Source organism: Poecilia reticulata, chromosome 14 (assembly GCF_904066995.2).
Source record: "Poecilia reticulata chromosome 14, P_reticulata-male-v2, whole genome shotgun sequence".
NCBI lineage: Eukaryota > Metazoa > Chordata > Actinopteri > Cyprinodontiformes > Poeciliidae > Poecilia > Poecilia reticulata.
In genome coordinates this window covers 23,948,135-23,966,424 of record NC_088843.1, presented here as the reverse complement: position 1 = coordinate 23,966,424, position 18,290 = coordinate 23,948,135, and the positions used below count along the sequence as shown (strand labels likewise).

General features: G+C 38.4%; 1 protein-coding gene across 1 annotated transcript in view; it reads left to right on the top strand.

Moving 5' to 3' along the window:
- Positions 1 to 17,646, top strand: part of vps37d (VPS37D subunit of ESCRT-I) — a 52,805-nt gene extending 35,159 nt beyond the window's left edge. Inside the window, exons 3-4 of the mRNA XM_008428538.3 lie at positions 995 to 1,077; positions 9,396 to 17,646. Coding sequence (XP_008426760.1) covers positions 995 to 1,077; positions 9,396 to 9,929 — 617 coding nt within the window. The 3' untranslated portion in view covers positions 9,930 to 17,646. The remainder of the gene's footprint in view (positions 1 to 994; positions 1,078 to 9,395) is intronic.
- Positions 17,647 to 18,290: the final 644 nt, after the last annotated feature.

Sequence of the window (18,290 nt, the reverse complement as noted above, 5' to 3'; positions counted from 1 at the left end):
AATGAAGTTCAATCTATCGTTTGATTAAAAGCTTAAATTTGGAAACGTTATTTATTTGCAGTAGAAACCTGATATTTTCAGACACATTTTTGTCTTTCTGTCTGAAGTTAAATCATACTAAACTTGTCATTTTGGTTTAGTTTGACCACAACTATTTGCAAATGCTATAAAACTTAAAACATTACTCAGATTTTTTTGCAGCTTTCTTTCATGTATATGTCAATATGTATATGCTATATTATTTGCAGCACTTTGCAACATTTGATAAAAAAATGCTATACAAATAAAGTAAGATTACTACCTGCCTTTGTATATATAAATATTTTTCTTTAAACAAAGAATGTGTAAAGTAATGGATATAACAGAAAGGCAGCAGGATCAGATAAGTTTATACTTCTGCCTCCCTCATTTTTAACAATGCGTTTAGAATAGTTATCTAAATGCATATAATTTTATTTGAGCTGAGTGTAAATATGTCTGAAAAAGCTAAACTTGTCTTGCAGTTTGGTGGAGTCAGACTCACAGCTTTGCTTTTTTGTTGAAATCCTTTGATGCAAAGAGGATCTACATCCCTCATGTATTTGTTTAAGGCTTTCCCTCTTTCTTATTGTATTGACAAGGCCGTGAATAATTCAGCCCTGTTACATAACGGTGTGTGTGCGCGCTCAGAAATATGTTAGAAATGATGTTTGGATTTGTGTTTCTTACATTGGAGTAAATATAAGCGACTTAAAGTGACGAGGAAAGACAAGACGTTAACCGGTTTATGTAAAAGCCTCAAACGATGATTCGCTGCTTTTTCCCACGTTTTTTGAGGCCATAAACTGCCCACCACCTCACCAGTGCATACCAGGAAGGTTCTCTGTGATCTGGAAAATAATTCTCTACGCTGCGGTTTGTCGGTTTCTAGATTTCTCCTCCAGCTAGCGGTGAAGTCATACTTGATGGCTCCGCATGCATCAGTGATGTCTCCCATGTCTCCCTGTCGTTGCAGAGGCTCGTGGGCCGAGGCGCAGCCTGCAGACGGCGCAGAACCTCCTGCAGGAGGAGGTGGCACGTGCTGAAGAACACTCCGAGGTAAGAACAACGCAGCTCTGCCTTTTCTCTAAAATTCCTCCTGGAAATTCAAAACAGAGCATCACTGCTCTGGCAGCGGTGTTGCTGGGGGCTTTTATTTTGAAATAAATAAATAAATCTGCAGGCTGGCTCTAAGCAAGCCCACCCACTTCAATGCAATCTGTTGTATGAAGCCTCTAGGCATGCTATACATACACCCAGCCTACGTCAGCAGCAGCAGCCAGTGGACTGTTAACATCCTGTTTGCTCCCCTTAAGGCTTCGTTTAATGACAAACAATACGATGCTTCTCTAACTAAAACTAAATAAGCAACAGAGTTTAATCTGAACCAGATGGTGTGAATTCGGTGTCTGAAGCTGCTGTCAATAAAAAATGTTTTTGTGTTTTTAAACATATTCAGAGCAGATTTGGAGGAAAATTTCCGACTTTGTCTTTGTCTGTGTGACTGAAGAGAAAAATGAGAGCAAATTGGGTTTTATTTAGGGCCACAAGTAACAATTATTTTATTAATTGATTATTCTGATTTGAAAAAGGCATATTCTGCCCATTTTTCAGTCAACCACTTAAATCTTTTTATATAATATTAAAAATACACTAAAAATGCAAATAAATAAATTATTTCACATAAGAAAATAAACATTTTACTGCCTAAAATGCAACAACATGGCATTCCTTTAGTAAACCCCTGATCTAGGGATGCACTGACTTAAGAAAAGAAAAAGGCCAATATCGATATCCAATATTAATACTGTTGAGGCCAACAACCAATATTTCCTAATATTATTTATCTTTTGTACATTTCTATAGCCTTTTATATATAAAAGACTCTCTCTCCCTCCCCTTCTCTCTCTTAGTTTAAGTAGCACAAATTCATAGCAAATGTCATGCAAACAAGTCATTTCAATTCAATCACACATACATTCCAATTTATTTTTGTTTTTTTTACAGTTCACATACTTTCATACTTCGTTTTAAACCTTAGTATATGAAATATATATACACTATAAAAACTAAAAGCTTAAAGCAGTTGTACTGTTACAACCATATAATTTAGTAAATAATGAATGTATTTAACAAATTAAGAGATTTAATAAGTAATAAAAAAAGCTCAGCTAGATTTTGAGTTCAAGGTTTATTTTTTACCAGCTTGAGGTTAGCAACGTCACCGTTGCTAGGTGACAGGAGGGGCAGGAATAAATCTGAAGGCTGGACCTCGTTTCTGGTCCTTCAAAGAATGCGTCTGAATTTGGAGACACCTCTATCCACTCCCCAAAAGGGGAAAACAAGAGAACATGATCTTCATAAGCCATAAAGTAGCTAAAAGAAAAGAACTTTTCATCCATATTCATAGTCACAGTAATATTCATACCATTTAAACTAGCGGTTCTCAACATGGGCGGTACCGTCCCCAGGGGCCGTTCAGAGGACGGCAGGGGGGCGCTGGCGGACATTTTTACAAAAGGGGGGCGCTGGGATGCCTTTGGGGGGCGTTTGGTCGAAGGTAAACTTAACACCTTAAATCCACAACAATACCAGTTTAGACTTTGAACAACTTGGTAAAACTGTATTGTGTAACATTAAATCATGCTTGGCTGCAACTGTATCGATGGCAGCTCCTCTTCTATTCAGTGTTTGTAGCTTCATGGCTCCGCTCCGCTCCGCATCAGTTCAGCGTTACACCGGCTGATGACGCTGCTGTGATTCACTTTGTCTGGTATTTATGTAGGCTACATATGTTTTGGCAGTTCTGTGATCATGTCAAAGCAGCAATTTATATTAAAAAGTGCTTTATTTCCATTTGAAAGCTGCCCACTTCCATGGAAGGACAACAGAAAATCGCTCTTACAAACATGTAATTACTAAAATCACAATACCTTCACTTTGTATCCCTCTGACAGCAAAATGAACCCATTTAAATAAAGAAATCCCTCCATGGGTGATATCACAATAGAGAGCGTTCATTTTATAGCGTTAACACCGGTGCTGCAAGTGGTCCTACATGAAACGGGTTTGATGGAACAACGGTACCACAGCACTTTTAAATTTCAATATTCAGAATACCAAAATTGTTTCCGTTGTTTTAAAAGGTTTATGTCAGTCTGCCTTTTCCCCATCGATATGTTTCCCGACCGCCCTGCTCTTTAGGGAGTTTAAAAATAAAAAAAACCGCTGCGCAGATTACACAAAATTCTGAAAAAGAGAGGCGGGCAAAACGGAGCGACGAACTAGATGTGAATTATGGCATAAAAACAGAGAATCCGACGCTGAACAGTGAAAAATCAACACATGATGTGAAACACATGACGATTAGGAGGCGCAGCAGGTGATGAGTGAAAATTACTGGTGGTCAATAAACGATAAAATAAATCTAGCAACAGGAAAGAAACTAAAGTGGACATAGCAATAAACCGAGAGAGGATAATACTAATTAAATGAAACTAAATGGAAATTAATGAAGAACAAAATGCAAGAATAAACTAAGAAACTAAAGTAAATATGGAGGAATAAACTGGTATGGCAAGACCTTTCGAGCAATAATTAATACAGAGGACTGGATGGCAAGAATAAACAGACACTATTTCCAGATAAAAGGCAAAATAATATTGTTGAAGTGCCATGGGTAGGGGCGCAACTACACATTATTCAGGTGGATGCGAAAACATAAATCGGCACCCCCCATGAAGTAGCGTAGAAACATACGCTCGCCTCCCTCCCCAACCCCCCTTCTCCAGACGCCGATACGTTTAGGGCAAAACTCGCTACATTTACCCCGTTATGTGCGCGAGGTGAAGGAGCGTAAGGCACGCTGAAGTGTACGGGAAAACATAATCGGTGCGCCGATTCAAAACATCTACAATAATGATAGTAACATTAATAATAAAATAATTGTCAGTGCAAAGTAGCCTACAAATTTTTTGATGGGGGGCGGTGAGGTACCTGGATAAAGGCTAGGGGGGCGCTGGCCCAAAAAAGGTTGAGAAACACGGATTTAAACCTTAAAAATTTAGTTTATTTGTCACAGCATCAATATTGCAGAGCAGGGAATGAAAATCAGTCAGTATTTGTTGATTCGGTTTCCCTTTGTGTCAGACAATAAGCCGAGCTGCTTTGAAGCTAAAGTCAAAAATAGAAATCTGCTGCTTCATGATTAAAACATCTGAAGACCTGAGAGCAAGAGAAGCCTGATCCTCAGAACTCACTGGTGTGTTTCTGAAATAGTTTTACCAGGCGACATTGATGCTTTCACAGGTGTCTAAAAAACACAAACAGCTGGGAGTTAAAGCTGCCAAAGGGCTGCCTGCAGGCCTCCCGTCACTGATCCACGCTGATTCTCCTTCATGCATGCACCGACACGACCAGGGTGAGCTCACAACACAAGCAGCTGTAGAGTCAGACCTGTTGTCTCCAAGTCTGTGCAGTAAATGATTCAAACTGTAAACCCCAGATTACTGTGGTTTTAAATGAAGTTTGGATCGATAACTGAAAGGCTTCTGCACATTGTCACAGTTAGTCACAGAGTCATGACTTTGGAGTTCAGCTGGAGATGAAGCATCAATAAGTAACAGGTTATCATATATGTGCTAAACGTTCTCAATGTAAACAGCATAATAGATCGACAAAATAAAAATGTTGATACTTCAGGCACAAAATGTCTTCGATTTAATCTCAGTGATTAGAATTGGGGGTAAAAAATCATAATGAATCAATTATTTAAATGTCAACTAATTTAGTTATCGTTATTGATTAATTAATCGGAGTTTACTGACTCAAAAAAGGTCAGTTGTTGAAAGAATAACATATTAGTAATTAAGCCAAAATTTCTCAAAACAAAAAGCGTTTTGCACTTAAAATTATAACATTTATTTGTCTATAAATATGGTCTATCCCAAACTCCTCAAGTGGCAGTTTCAGATTCATCTGGTTCAAATTCTGTAAAAATAAATCTTTATTAAGCACCTTTGCTATCTAATTATTAACCTGATTTAATACAACTCCAGTCCATTTAGCTAGAAAGTCTAATTCATTTAGGGAGATGTGAGTGCGTAGCCAAACTCTGGAACACCTACAAACTTCGGTCTCGACTAGGTTGAAATGAACTCTGGTGCGGTTCGGATGCATATTTGAACGCTAAGCGGATTGAAGATTGCTCCAAAAGCAAGGCATTCTGGGTAAATACAACCAAAGCAAACACACTAGTCTAGTGCTATTTGGGTGAAATGGCTTATAGTCTTTTACTAAAGACAAAAGAAAAATTGTACAGTGGCTAAAATCTGATACCACTCCATTTTTATTCACATCTGGTTTTGTGTTATTTCCTTCAGCGCCCCCACAGGTGAGGAGGGGAACAGGTTTCTCAAAGGTTTTGGTTTGTTCAATAGTACAGTATGAAAAAGAACCACAGCAGCTGAAAATGTAACAAATGTTGCAATTTTGGTCCCCAGTCAAACTGAGTGTACTGGACTATCGGGTGTGAATGGCTCTTGAAAACATAACACCTTGTTTTGGTGTTTTGCTCTTAAATTGAGATCTGGGTGGATAGGATGTGAATAACATCTGATAATAAGAACATTATTAATTTTAAGTTATTAAAAAAAACCTCAAAATGAATGGTTTTATTTTGAACAATTTCTGGTTTTAGAGCAGAAGTCAAGTCCCTCAGCCTCAAATCAAACCTAAACAAAGTAGCTTATGACTCACATGTGTAATTTGTTCCTTTTTAATTAAAGAACCAAATGCAAGTATGTTGGCGTTACTGAAATGCCCACAATCCTTTGTCTACCTGCCGGCCACCATGTTGCTTATTTACAGAAGAAAGCTGCCGCTGCTGTTGCAGGCACGCATTGATCCACAGAGGCTGCCGCCCCCACCTCACATGGCTGCGATCAATAGTTTCATGACTGACTGAACGAACGAGCCGCTCACTGATTGATTAAGCAGCAGCAGCAGCATTCAGAGAGCCTCATCATGGACATATCAGTAAATATCCGACACAAGGCGGCTGCTTTAATTCCCATTTTCTATCTTATTAATCACAAGTTTTAAGAAGAGATGGTTTATGATTATTGCATGGACAGATGAAAGGCTCTCTCCTCTGTGTTTAATCAGAGCTTCAGAGTTAGTGTGCCTGAATCAATACAATCAGGCCTCTCCGCTGTCTCACTATCGGCTTGAATCTAAATCGTCTCAGATTAAGACCTTAGAGGGCAAAAAGATTTAAGTTTTCATGGTTGACGGGAATCCTTACAGCCTTTCAGAGTCATTTTATGGTGAAGAAGATCTGGGGCTTTGTGAAATTGGGTCCAGACCGTTAAGGTTTCGGGCCAAAAAAACCCTTCTGTTGCCCTGGGTCTCAGGTACCAACATGAACAAACAAATCTGATTGAGGAGTCGAGAACTTGATGCATTCTTCCGTCATCCTATAAATCAAATCTGTCAGCCTGTAGGTCGTCTGACAGTTGTTTTTTTTTAAATGAGGTGAAGTGAGGAAACACAGCTGAAAGGTTTGGGGGGGGGTTAACTGTTCCTGTGAAATATTTTGTTAAATCTTGTTTCCTGTCAGACTCACACAAACACAAAAACACACATGAAAACAGGTTATACACTAATCAAGACCAAATTCATCTCAGTGTGTTGTAGATGTTGTGGTCGTCTAAACCATAAATGGTGAAATAGTGGAAAAAAAGATGTTTCACTTTACAACTGCAAACTGTTTCACTGGAACTTTGTGTAATAGACATAAAATTAAGTCCATCGATTTTGCCATTTTGGATTTTTTTATTTCTACTGCTTCTAAAAACAGCCCAAGTGCTTAATAAAACACTTACCTGTTTCTTGGCAGTAAGTTAATGATTTTTGGTGTCTGGAAAATGAGTTGTTTTAAAAACTTCCAATATAAGCGACATTCAACAGGCATTGTGCCTTTAGCTAGCAACCCCAATAGATCCTGCAGCATGTTTGGTCAGATGGTTTATCTGCTATATGCACTGTACAATGGCTGCGGGAAAAGACAAGTGTTCTGTTTTTGACTTATCATCCAGAAACCACTTGCTGAATTCTTGTTGGTTGTGCAGGAGACTCTACTAATGCTTTTCAAAAATGTATGGTTGTATAAGTTTGCATTTGTTTGCAGCCATTTTCACCTGTGAGCGTGAACGGTATGTTGTGGGGGGGCATGTCCACAAGCAGCTTATTTGAATTTAAAGTGACAGAGGCCCTAAAACAGCTCATTCTGAAAGGAGTTCAAAATGGGCAGAACTGAGCAGACTAAAATCTCATTATCCAAAATTGATTTTGTGCAAAAAATGTAATAAACATGTTTTGTACAGCCCATAGAGCAATCCTAATCTGCGCAATAAAGTGTAATGGGTCACCTTTAAAGATGTTTGTCTGACTCCGGGTTGAGTAAATAAACTAATAAACAATGGCGTGTGTTTTTTTGTTGTTGTTGTTTTTTTTAATGAAGCATAACAGTTCAACCTTCAAGGCATCTTCGCAAAATCATTTTTGATTTTCTGCTCAGATAGTTTCACCTGAAATAAAACCCAGACGATGATTAAATTCTCCATGCTTTCTACTGGGTCAGAACTCAACATCTGCCTCCTGTATTTACATCTGGTTCTCCTGCTCTGAACTCATCTGTTCAGAGCAGAGTCTGGCTTGGTCTGTTACTACAAACCAAACCAGACAAAACCTTCTGGCTTGGTTTGTAGTGACAGGTTCTGGTTTGCTTTGTTTTTTTCTGCATGGAAAAAACCAAACCACCAATAAAATTTACAAGTTAACAAACTCGACTGATTCGGACCAAAGTAAATGAGCTGCAGGTGTACAAAAGCTCTTAACTCCTGGTTTTGGCGCCAGAGTTCAGGAATATTTCACAGGTTTTTCTGGAATCTGGACTAAATGTGATTATCTGCTGTTCAAAGCCTAAAACACTTCAATCAAGCCACAACAGTGTTTGATATCTTTAATTTTATGATTGGTATTTTAACTATTGATGTGAGCAACAATCATGAGAAAGACTTTTAAAACTTTAATCTATTTCATTCCTTTTCATCTGTGAAGAGAAATAAAATCCTAAACCTTTTCTAAATAGGAACTGAAATGTTCTTCTGTTAATGATCTCAGACCAGAAGAACTCAACTGATGTTTTCTCACCAGTCTTATTTATAAGACTGTTTGCATTAATAATGAGGCGAATGCTGGGATCTGTGGGAGATAAACTGTCTCTCTGCACATTGGTTGTCCACAGAAAGTCAGAATACATCATAGAAAAGATCAACCATTTATCAGAAGAGATTTTTTTGATGGTTCTATATCAATAAAAACTGAAAGTTCAGCAAAAGCTCTAATTTTAGGAAGCTAATATATTTATCGGTATTGATTGGGGACCAGATGAGCCCTCCTAAAACACCATCTGGTCAGCTGGGAAAACAACTCCCACTGGGACGACCCCATGGCCTCTAACCATCTGCACAGGACCTTAACCTTTAAATAGCCGGCCTACAGGAAGTATCGCCCCCACACCCAGCCCCAGGTGTTCAACCACCTCAGTATGGATAGATGGTCATTCCTGGTGGAAATACAGACTAATACACCAGGAAGTTAAGTCTGGGTCACGAGAGAACCTTAATAAATTACAAAACATTAAAATGTATTTCTGTGCAAAGATTAACATCCTAAAACAATTTAATAAGCAAAAAAAATATTTAAAGATGACCTATTATGCTTCATTGAAAAGGTTAGGATACGTCTATGGGCTACTCAAAACATGTTCATCACATTTTCTTTTTATCAAATTCATTCTTAGATGATGCGATTTTAGTCTGGTTCGTTCTTCCTATTTTGAGCTGTTTTAGGAACAGCTCAAAATGTTCTGTAGGACACTTTAAATCCATAGTAAGCTGCTGCTTACTTTGGTTGCGTAATTATATGACAAAAATCTTTGAAAGGCAGAAGCAGGGCCTCCTGCACCATCAACAAGAATGCAGTAAGAGGTTTCTGGATGGTAAGTCAAGAAGAAAATACCTGTCTTTTCCAGCAGCCATTGTACAGCAGTAAAATCAGCTGACCAAAACTGCTAGAACTTTGCTTGGGTTGCTAGGTAACAAGGCTGAGCTTGATTGGGGTTGCTTGGTAACATTGCACTGTGGCTCTACAAATCAGAGGATTTCGAAATGGCTCGTTTTCTGTCATGAAAAAACATTAACTTATCGACAAAAAATGGCTGGGTAGTTTTTGTTTTTCTTTTACTTGCTAAGGAGGTAGAACTCCTTAGCAAGTTGTCTGATGATGGTTTGTTTGTCTGTCCTGCTTCCCAGGAGCTGCTGGAGAAGTTCATGGAGGGGAACGTGAGTCTGGATGAGTTCATGGATTCGTTCCAGAGCTCCAGGACGACATACCACATCCGCCGGGCTCAAACAGAGAAGATCCAAGAGGACGTTCAAGCCCGGAAGCAGCCCAACAAAAGCAAGAGACCCGAGGAGAGCCGGGTCCCTGAGGTGAAGAAGGACTCCGAGCCGCAGCAGGAGCCTCAGCGGCCCAACGGCTTTGTGGCACAGGGGCCTCTCAGAGTGTTCCAGGTCCGATACGGCCTGACGCCAGCCATCCTCGTCCCCCATTATCCTGTTTCCCCCCCTGCCTCGGCGCCGAACCATCAAAACCCTGCCTCTGAACCCCCAGTGGCCCAGACCCACATCTTGAGCCCCAGCAGCCCGATCCCAGGACACGGCCAGCCAGTTGGCCTCCGGGTCATAGGCCAGCTGCCAGGCGGCTGGCCCGCTAACGGGCGGCCGGTCCGGGTGCAGCAGCTCTACAGACCCAACCCGCAGCAGCCCGAGCCGCCATACCGATAAGCTCCAGCAGGGGGCGGTAAAGAGACAGAGAGGTCTTCCAACCCGTCGGAGCCAAGCGGGGGCTGTCACAGTCACCCAGGCAGGCAGGCAGGACCGAGGTGCGACGTTTCTGTTGTCCCTCCATGGCAGGATAGCATGAGCAGAAAGGTAGAGAGGTGGCAGACAGGAGAGCCGGGGATGGGTTGGGATAACGGCTCGGGTTCAACTCTGGTGAGCTAATCTCCTCCAAAACATCCACTAATCTGCTTTCATTACTTCATAAAACCAAAACAGGAACAGCTGCTGTGTGCTGGTTTGAACCCTCCCAGGTCCCTCAACATTTTCTGCATTGTTGGTGCAAAAATATTTTCTTTTTTCTTAGGGAATTTGTATTCTCTTTTATATAATTTTTTTAATAAATGGAGCAATCTGCACCCCTTAACCATTTTTGTGCCATTCTGAATGTGTTCTTTGGTTATACCAGCTCCTGGGCCAGTCTTTAAAAAAATCCAGCCTTCTTCAAATTAAACAAAATTGGTGTGAAATCTTTAAAGGCCAACAAAATTATAACGACACAAACAAAAACTTCTGCTGCACAAACGTAACACAGATCATTGACACCATATTTCAAATGATTTTGTAAATATGGACCAGCTAGATGACCTTTGAACTCTGAAGATATTTATGCCTTTAAAATGGTAGTGGCACAAACGTAAATTTGACACAAATTTCGTTTGTTTTCTTTTGTTCTTTGCCACATTGTTTAAAGAAACAATGTGGTTTCAGAAAAGTTTTCATCCAGATGAATCTGCACAGATCATTGTTTTAAACATGCCAAACCCATTGGGGGCCGTGTAGCACACAGCTAAATTCTGTGAGCCAAATGGATTTCTTGAAAAGAAACATAACTTCCTGCTATAAACTAAACATGGTGCCCGGAAGTTCGATTGTCTGGACAGATATATAGGCTCAACTACTTTTAAATATCGTATTGGAATATAAAGTTATTAAAACACAAAATGATACAGATCGGGAATCGTGTCAAAGCAAGTATGTGGATTAATTTTTGCATTATTTGTCACAGACTGCGATGTGCAGGACCGTAGATCTGTTTTCTAATGTTCACACAAGCACAAAAACTGAGTTTTCGCAAATTTGAAGGGAGTTTTAATAAATAAATGGAGTTCTTGTGTGGATGAAAGGCAAATAAACATTTTGAGTCTATGAACACAAGATTTTCTATTTGCATATTTTAATCACTTAAACTGGAATTTAAGTGATTAAAAAGTCTGAAAATTTGGAAATATTATTTATTTAAAGACTGCATTTTATAATGGCACAAAACAAAATGGTGAGGAAAAAAAATGAAGGGACCTCAGAGAGTTGACCCATAAAAACGCAACCAAGAGAAGCTTTTTGTGTTTTCCAGCCCTTAGATAAGAGAGACGACACTGCTGCTATCGAAGCCCATCCCCATGGAGAACAACATGTTTTTAATCGTTAATTCAAATTATTTTCTAATATATTTTGTATTTTACAACAATGAATATGAAAGCACAGAGCAAAGTCAGATGTTGGAAGAAGAGGAAAAAGGATCTTATTGTTAGTCATACAGCTTGAAACAAAGAGAAGCTCATCCAGCTGAACGATGACGTCAGTAAAGTGGCGTTGGACATAAAGTCCTGTTGTTTTCCGTTTAAGACAGAGACCTTCATGCTTGGAGTCATTCCCAGGATTGGGTACGCTGCAGGATGTTGGAAGGAATGCGGCTGCAGACTCGTCTCTTTCAGCCTTTCATTAGCACGGCTCATCGGTGGGCGGCTTATTTATTCATGTAAATTCTGTTTTTTACGTCCAACTTCAAAGCCCCTTGTTTACCGAATGAGGAGCTGCTTCCTCCTTTCCAGGGAAGCCACTGTTTTTATTCCTGAGCCGCAAAGTGCGAATGTCACCGCTTCCCCGCCGCCTGTCCTGCAGAAATTTATGAAAGACAGCAGTTTGGCTCTGTTCTTAAACATAAGTTTGCTCATCGCTCATGGGTATCTCATAAGTGCATGCTTACAACAGCTTGTTCAAGTACATGAAAATGCCTTCAAAAAGCCAGCGCCCAGTTGCATAATAAACAATTAATTTGACTTCCTCTTCTAATTTGAAAAAGATCCTTAAATGGAGGGGGGAAAGTGAACGGTTGTTTCTGTGTTTAACACTTCATAACAAGGAATACATTTTTTGTTTAGTAGCTTTTCAGTCCCTGAACTTAATGTGTTTTTATTAGTGGTGCACCAATTTCCTTAATTTTGGGAGACCAGCACTTGGCTGATACTTCCCTATGAAAAGGTCTTATTGTTGCTAATTTAGTCACCACATTTAGCGACTTTTCTGACAAAAAAAAAAACAAACATCTGAATTGTCAGGTCTGGCTTTTTCAGTTCAACTTCAAAAATATTTTGTTGATCCCAAATGGAAATTAAATGTAACTCATTAATTTGAAGACTTATTGTAGATGGTGATGGCTGTTGGCAGAAAGATCTCTTGCAGGCGTCTGTCTGTATTACAGTGAGTTTGAAGAAGCCTTTGACTGAAGACGCTGTTTTCTCAACACAGACTCATGAAGAGAAGGCTCAGGGCAGTCCATAATTTTCTTCGTTTTATGAAGAGTCATTCATTGAGATCTTAGAATTTGAAAATGTGAAATTTTAAAATGATGCAAACATCTCAATTTTTGAATTTAAACATTTTAAAGAAAACTGCGATCAGTGCATCCCTAGTTTTCATGAAAATGATGCATTCTTAGAGCCATCTTTTAGTTGTAGCTAAAAGATGGCTCATGTTTGTCTTTAAAGCTAAAGAAAGGTTAACCTAAATTATCCTTTGAGTTCAAACTAAATGCTAATGATTTCTACACAGAATGATGAAGATCCTCCTGCTAGTTTCTGTTGAACAAAAAAGCGATAACTTCTTCATGCTTCCCCTCCTCCTCGGCTCATTTTGACTGAGGAACTGAGTGGCTTTTCTATTTTAGGCTCGTCTCTGTTTTGTCTGCTTTGTTGACAACAAATTGGTTTGTTTTGAGGGGAAAAAACACAATAGAGTTCAACAACAACCTACGGAAAATCTGTCAGGACAAGAAAACAGATTGGGAGGTGGAGAACATTCAACCTTTTTGTTCTCTTTCACATATTAAGTTTTGTTGTTTGTATTATTTAGTAAATTGAAATACAAATGAGACCTAAAACTACATCCCTTTTTATCATAAAGTATGAGAAAGGCTGCATGAAAAGAATTTGAAAGAAAGCTGGAAATATGCAAAAAAAATATTTATCCAGATTAAAGCTTTCTTGGGTCGTTAATGAACAGTATTTTTTTTTTTAGTTAAATTGACCTCTCACATATTTTAATATTTTTACATAAAAAGTTACCCTTTCATAATTTTATTTACAAAAATATTTTATCTGTAGCATTATCAACTTATCCATTTTCAAAAGAAAAAAAACCATTTGGAGCCTTACACGTCACATTTTCTTTATTTTAAAGACATAAAGTTAGATAACCATCTAGTTTAGGAAATTTATTTTAAAGAACCATTAATTTTCTCTACATTTAGGTTTGAGAATTTTCACTCTCGAGGTTTAATTTAAAAATAAAGATACAAATTTGCAAAAGAGGATAGTTTTTTTCCTGCAGGATTGAAAAGTATGTAAAAACAAAACACAGATTCCAACCAAATGACAAGAAAAACAGATCTAAAAGCATATTACTGGTACTTTTAGTATAACTTTTTGTGGAAATTAAATTCAAATATTGTAGAAAAACAGTTAAAAACCTACATTTGTGATATCTATATTTAAAACACTAGCTGGTCATTTTTATGTCTGACCCAAAGTCATTATGGAGCCGCAGGTTTCAGAAAACTGATTTAGGGTAATTAATCTTCAATGCTCCTAAACCCAAAAGAAAATTTTGTATACTGCAAAAACACCAAATCTTACAAAGTATTTGGGTCTGGTTTCTAGTGCAAATATCTTAATACAGTTGAAATTTGACTAAAGTAATTTTTTAAGCAATTTTTTTGTCAACAATTCATTAATTTTGATTGAAAAAAGTTAGTTCCACTGGTAAAAATGAAATGATCTGCCAGGAATTATTTACTTAAAACAAGCTCTACCTTTCTGACAAGCTACTTGTAAGTTAGTTTTGTTTTATTTCAACAGTACTGAGATCTTTGTAGCAGAAACTAAAATATTTAATGTACCTCTTGTTACGTTGGGCTTTGATGCGACTGGGCTCTGGCTTCAAACATGCTGTGCCCACTCAGGTTCTTATAAGGAAACAAAAACGGCTTCATAAGTTGTAGTTGTGGTGGCGATGAACTCAAGTCAGACTAAAAACATCAGTGAAACCAAATCACCATCGACTTTCCACTGTCGCTGTGAGAGTTTACTAAAAAAAGTTTGGAGTTTTGTTGTTTCTCACAGTCCTGATTTCTGTTTTTCTTGGTGTGTCGTAGTGACATGTGAAACTGGTGGTTCATGTCAGGCTGGATGTGTGTGAAAACTCAAATATTGATGTGAAGTGCTTGTTTTGTTTTTTTTTTTGTCCAGTCTGTACCTAAAGTGTGTTTTCTAAAGAGAGCTCGTCCCAGCAGCCTTCTTGTTAAAAAACCCAGAGCTAGACATTGGCCAGCTTTAAACGCCACGCAGGAATCTGACACGAAGCCGCTGCAGGCGCTCGTCAAAGCTGATCAGCGGTGCAGCGTGTAAGGCTGAGCTAATAATATCCTAGTTAGCTGATGCTTGTCGCTACGCTGGCGTGCGTGACGCATTCAAAACACGATGAAGCTCGTCGGCTCATCATCAGCTGTTTGATGTGATCGTGGAACCAGCACCAGCAGGTAAATAACTCTGGTTTCATCTGCCAGCAGAAAACATAATTATCCTTACAATGCTGTGGGTGAGCTTTCTGCTGCAGTGACTGCTACTTTCCAACCCAAGACCATGAGGCTAAAATATCTCATTTGATATTTTCCACTACTAAAACCAAAATGTGTGGACACCCACTGTATCCAGAAAGTGAAGCAGTTTGATATTGAGAGGGCTGGATGGAATCTGGCTTCAAATACACAAAATGAGGTTAGTCGTGAATTAAAATTGAAATATGCTGTTAATATGCTGTTTTCAGCTTAGAGACACTAGTTTTTCTGTGAAAACAGTTGATCGACATCAGAGTTATTTGCATCTAAAGGACTAAGGATATTGGAATCAAAACTAAGACTAAGACATGATTATTAGGTTTTCCAATTAAATTGAGATTAAAATAGGGTTGAACTGGGTTAAATAAAATGCATTCAAGCTCTGAAATGGTCCCGGCTATCAGTTTCAGACTTTGTGAAGGTCTTTCTTTGTTTTTTTCTTTTTTACTAATTTTCATTCTAATAAACAGTACTTGGAAAAAAATATATATTTTTACACACTCTGCAAAATGAGATCCACAGATTTTTTATTTTAATTTCTGCCATTAAATTGATTAAAGCTTTTTGTTTAAGGTGAGTTGGGATTAGCCAGAAAAGTGATTATATACAGACCTATTCAATAAATAATATCCTAATATTACGTATTTATTAAAACATACACTGCGCCGTTACCTAGCAACCCAAGCTGAGCTCGTGCCTGCTTGGTCAGCTGGTTTGACTACTGTATGAGCCGTACAATGGCTACTGGAAAAGACAAGTGCTCTGTTGTTGATTTGCCATCCAGAAACCACTTGCTGCATTCTTGTTGATTGTGCAGCAGGCTCCACTTCTGCTTTTCAAAAATGTGCGGTTGTATAATTGAGCCTCTGTTTGTAGCCATCTTCGCATGTGAGTGCAAACGTTGAGTTTTGTGGCCAGCAGCACATTATTTGGATTGAAAGAGACAAACAGCTTATTCTGAGGACTGAGCAGACTGAAATCTCATTATCTAAGAATTTTGCAAAAAGAGTAACGATGTTCAGGCCATAGGTCTATCCTTACCTGTTCAAGGAAGCATAATGGGTCACCTTTAAGACTTTTGCACTGTGCTGTTCAGAACTAGAGTATCACTACTGCACATGTCCAGATTTATAGCGGTAATAAATGTCGAGCAGCAGCAATAAAATCTTCACTTGTCTTCCTGTGAGCAGGTGTGTGGCTAAAAGGTCGCTGTTTTACATCAGGGGTCCTGATGGGAGGGTAAGTTATGACCACTCTGAGATCTCTCCATCTGTCAGTGAGGATACTCTCGCTCATTAAAAGCTCTGAGAGACAACTAGAAACCAGGCCGCCCACTGAAATATTTATACCCAGCACATTAGGCCATACTGTACTGAGACGTAAACATGATGTCCATCACTGCTGGCAGCTGAGGCGGTCGGTCTGAACACACAGATGTTTCCAAACGTGTGGGTGGACGCGAAAAAGTAAAGTTTCTGTCATTCAGACATTAAAATTTTGACGTTAAAAAAAGCAAAAATGTTTTTTACGTCCGAATTTAGCTCGGGAACCCTCCAGGACGGAGCAGCTGCTTTGCTCACTTTGGGGACTTTATCTGGTTCTCTTTAAAAGTAATTTTTAGCAACGTGGCTCAGAGGACAGCGTCAGTCTGTTGATCCATCATGTCAGTCCAAACTGAAATATTCAGGTCGATGGATTGGGAAGCAATCCTTTGTTTTTCCCTTGACGTTTAGCCTGACATTTCTCTCTCTCACCTCCATGAAGTCGCCTCAGGATTGAATATTTACGTTCGATGGATGGTTATTTTAAACTTGAACTCTTTGTGTTTGGATAGAATATTTGTTTTCAAGTTGAAGTGGGCGGTACTCGTTCCAAAAAATTAGCAAAAACTCCAACTTAATATGATCAATATGATGTCATATTAAACAATCGAAATTTGCTTCTACAATAAAATAAAACAAAACAAAGAATATTTAATTTCCACTTTTAAAAGATCATTTACTGTCCTTTACATTAGCCGTTAGCATTTTCCTTTTAATCATCTCTTTCTACCACATGTAGATAAGGACATTAAACTACATTTATGCTCAGGCAGAGTTTAAAATCCACAGGGTATCTTTATTCTTACTGGGTACTGAAGTTATTGAATCGGTGTCTAATTACACATCAGAAATCGATTATGAATGAAAGTAGCTGCACAGATTAATTAACAGCTAAATGGTTAGTTGAAATGCAGGAGGGCTGTGCAGTGGTTAGCTTTAATTGGTCGAAGCGAACACCGATTACTTTCCTACTTCCTGTCTCTTTGCAGACATGTAAATAAACCCATTCTATCACTTTCCCACAAAATGTCTTGATTTGTATGCCGGTCACTGCCTTTTGAACTGCATTATCAGTGCCAAAACCACAGGATATCTTATTAACACTCATTTCTGAGGGTTTTGTTTCAGATAAAAAGGAAAATTGAAGAAAAGGCTCTGAAACTCCCATTTCCTTCCTGACCCACATTGAATGGTTCTGCTGGTTAAAAGGAGGCTGCTGGGAAAGTTCTTCTGCATGCTGAGCTTTACATAAGCTATCTGCTAAGTACCATCAGGCTGGTTTATTGTTGAAGAAGACTCTCAGTGGGGGAACATCTCTTGTTGCTTCAGTTCTGCTAACATTTCAACATTCAAGTGACCTTACACAACATGTTTACATGTGAAATATTCATCATTTGCTTCCTATGTGGATCCAGGAGATGTGAATAAAAAAACATTTGGAACTGGAGATGAATTTGTTCTTCTGTTTTCAGTTGTGTTTTATGACTGGAGAGTTTTATTTACATGGGGAAAAAATTACTTTTCTAGGAGAAAGAGGTAACATCAAATTAAAAACAAGACACAACTACAGTGTCTATAAAAAGTATTTAACCGCTTGGATTGATTTAATTGATTCATCACATTTGTTTATAAAGATTTTATTTTTGGAAAATCAGGATTTATTTTCACTAATGCTCCTTGTTCTTCCACAGTTCAGATTGATGTCAGCCTGTCCAGCACCTACCATCTTGTTTTACAAGTATGTTTTGCAGCTTTTACTTGAACTTTGAATTCAGATAAGAAAACAGATAAGAATGATCGAAATAAAGTATGTTTTTATTTTATTTATTTCATTCGCATATTCTTTTTAAGAACAAAAGAAAAAACACATTAAAATAAGAAATTGAATTTGGTCACAGTGTGGGGAAAAAATATATTTTTAAGCTAAATTGCTTAAAAAAGCAATTTGGCTCAAAAAAGAATATGTGTTCAGTTCATATTCCTATATTACTAGTCTATGCCCTGCTACAGAAACCTGTTCACTGCTTGCATGTACATAATACCGAGATTTTTAAACCCGCTGTAATTTTGAAGCAAGTGCTGCCATTATTT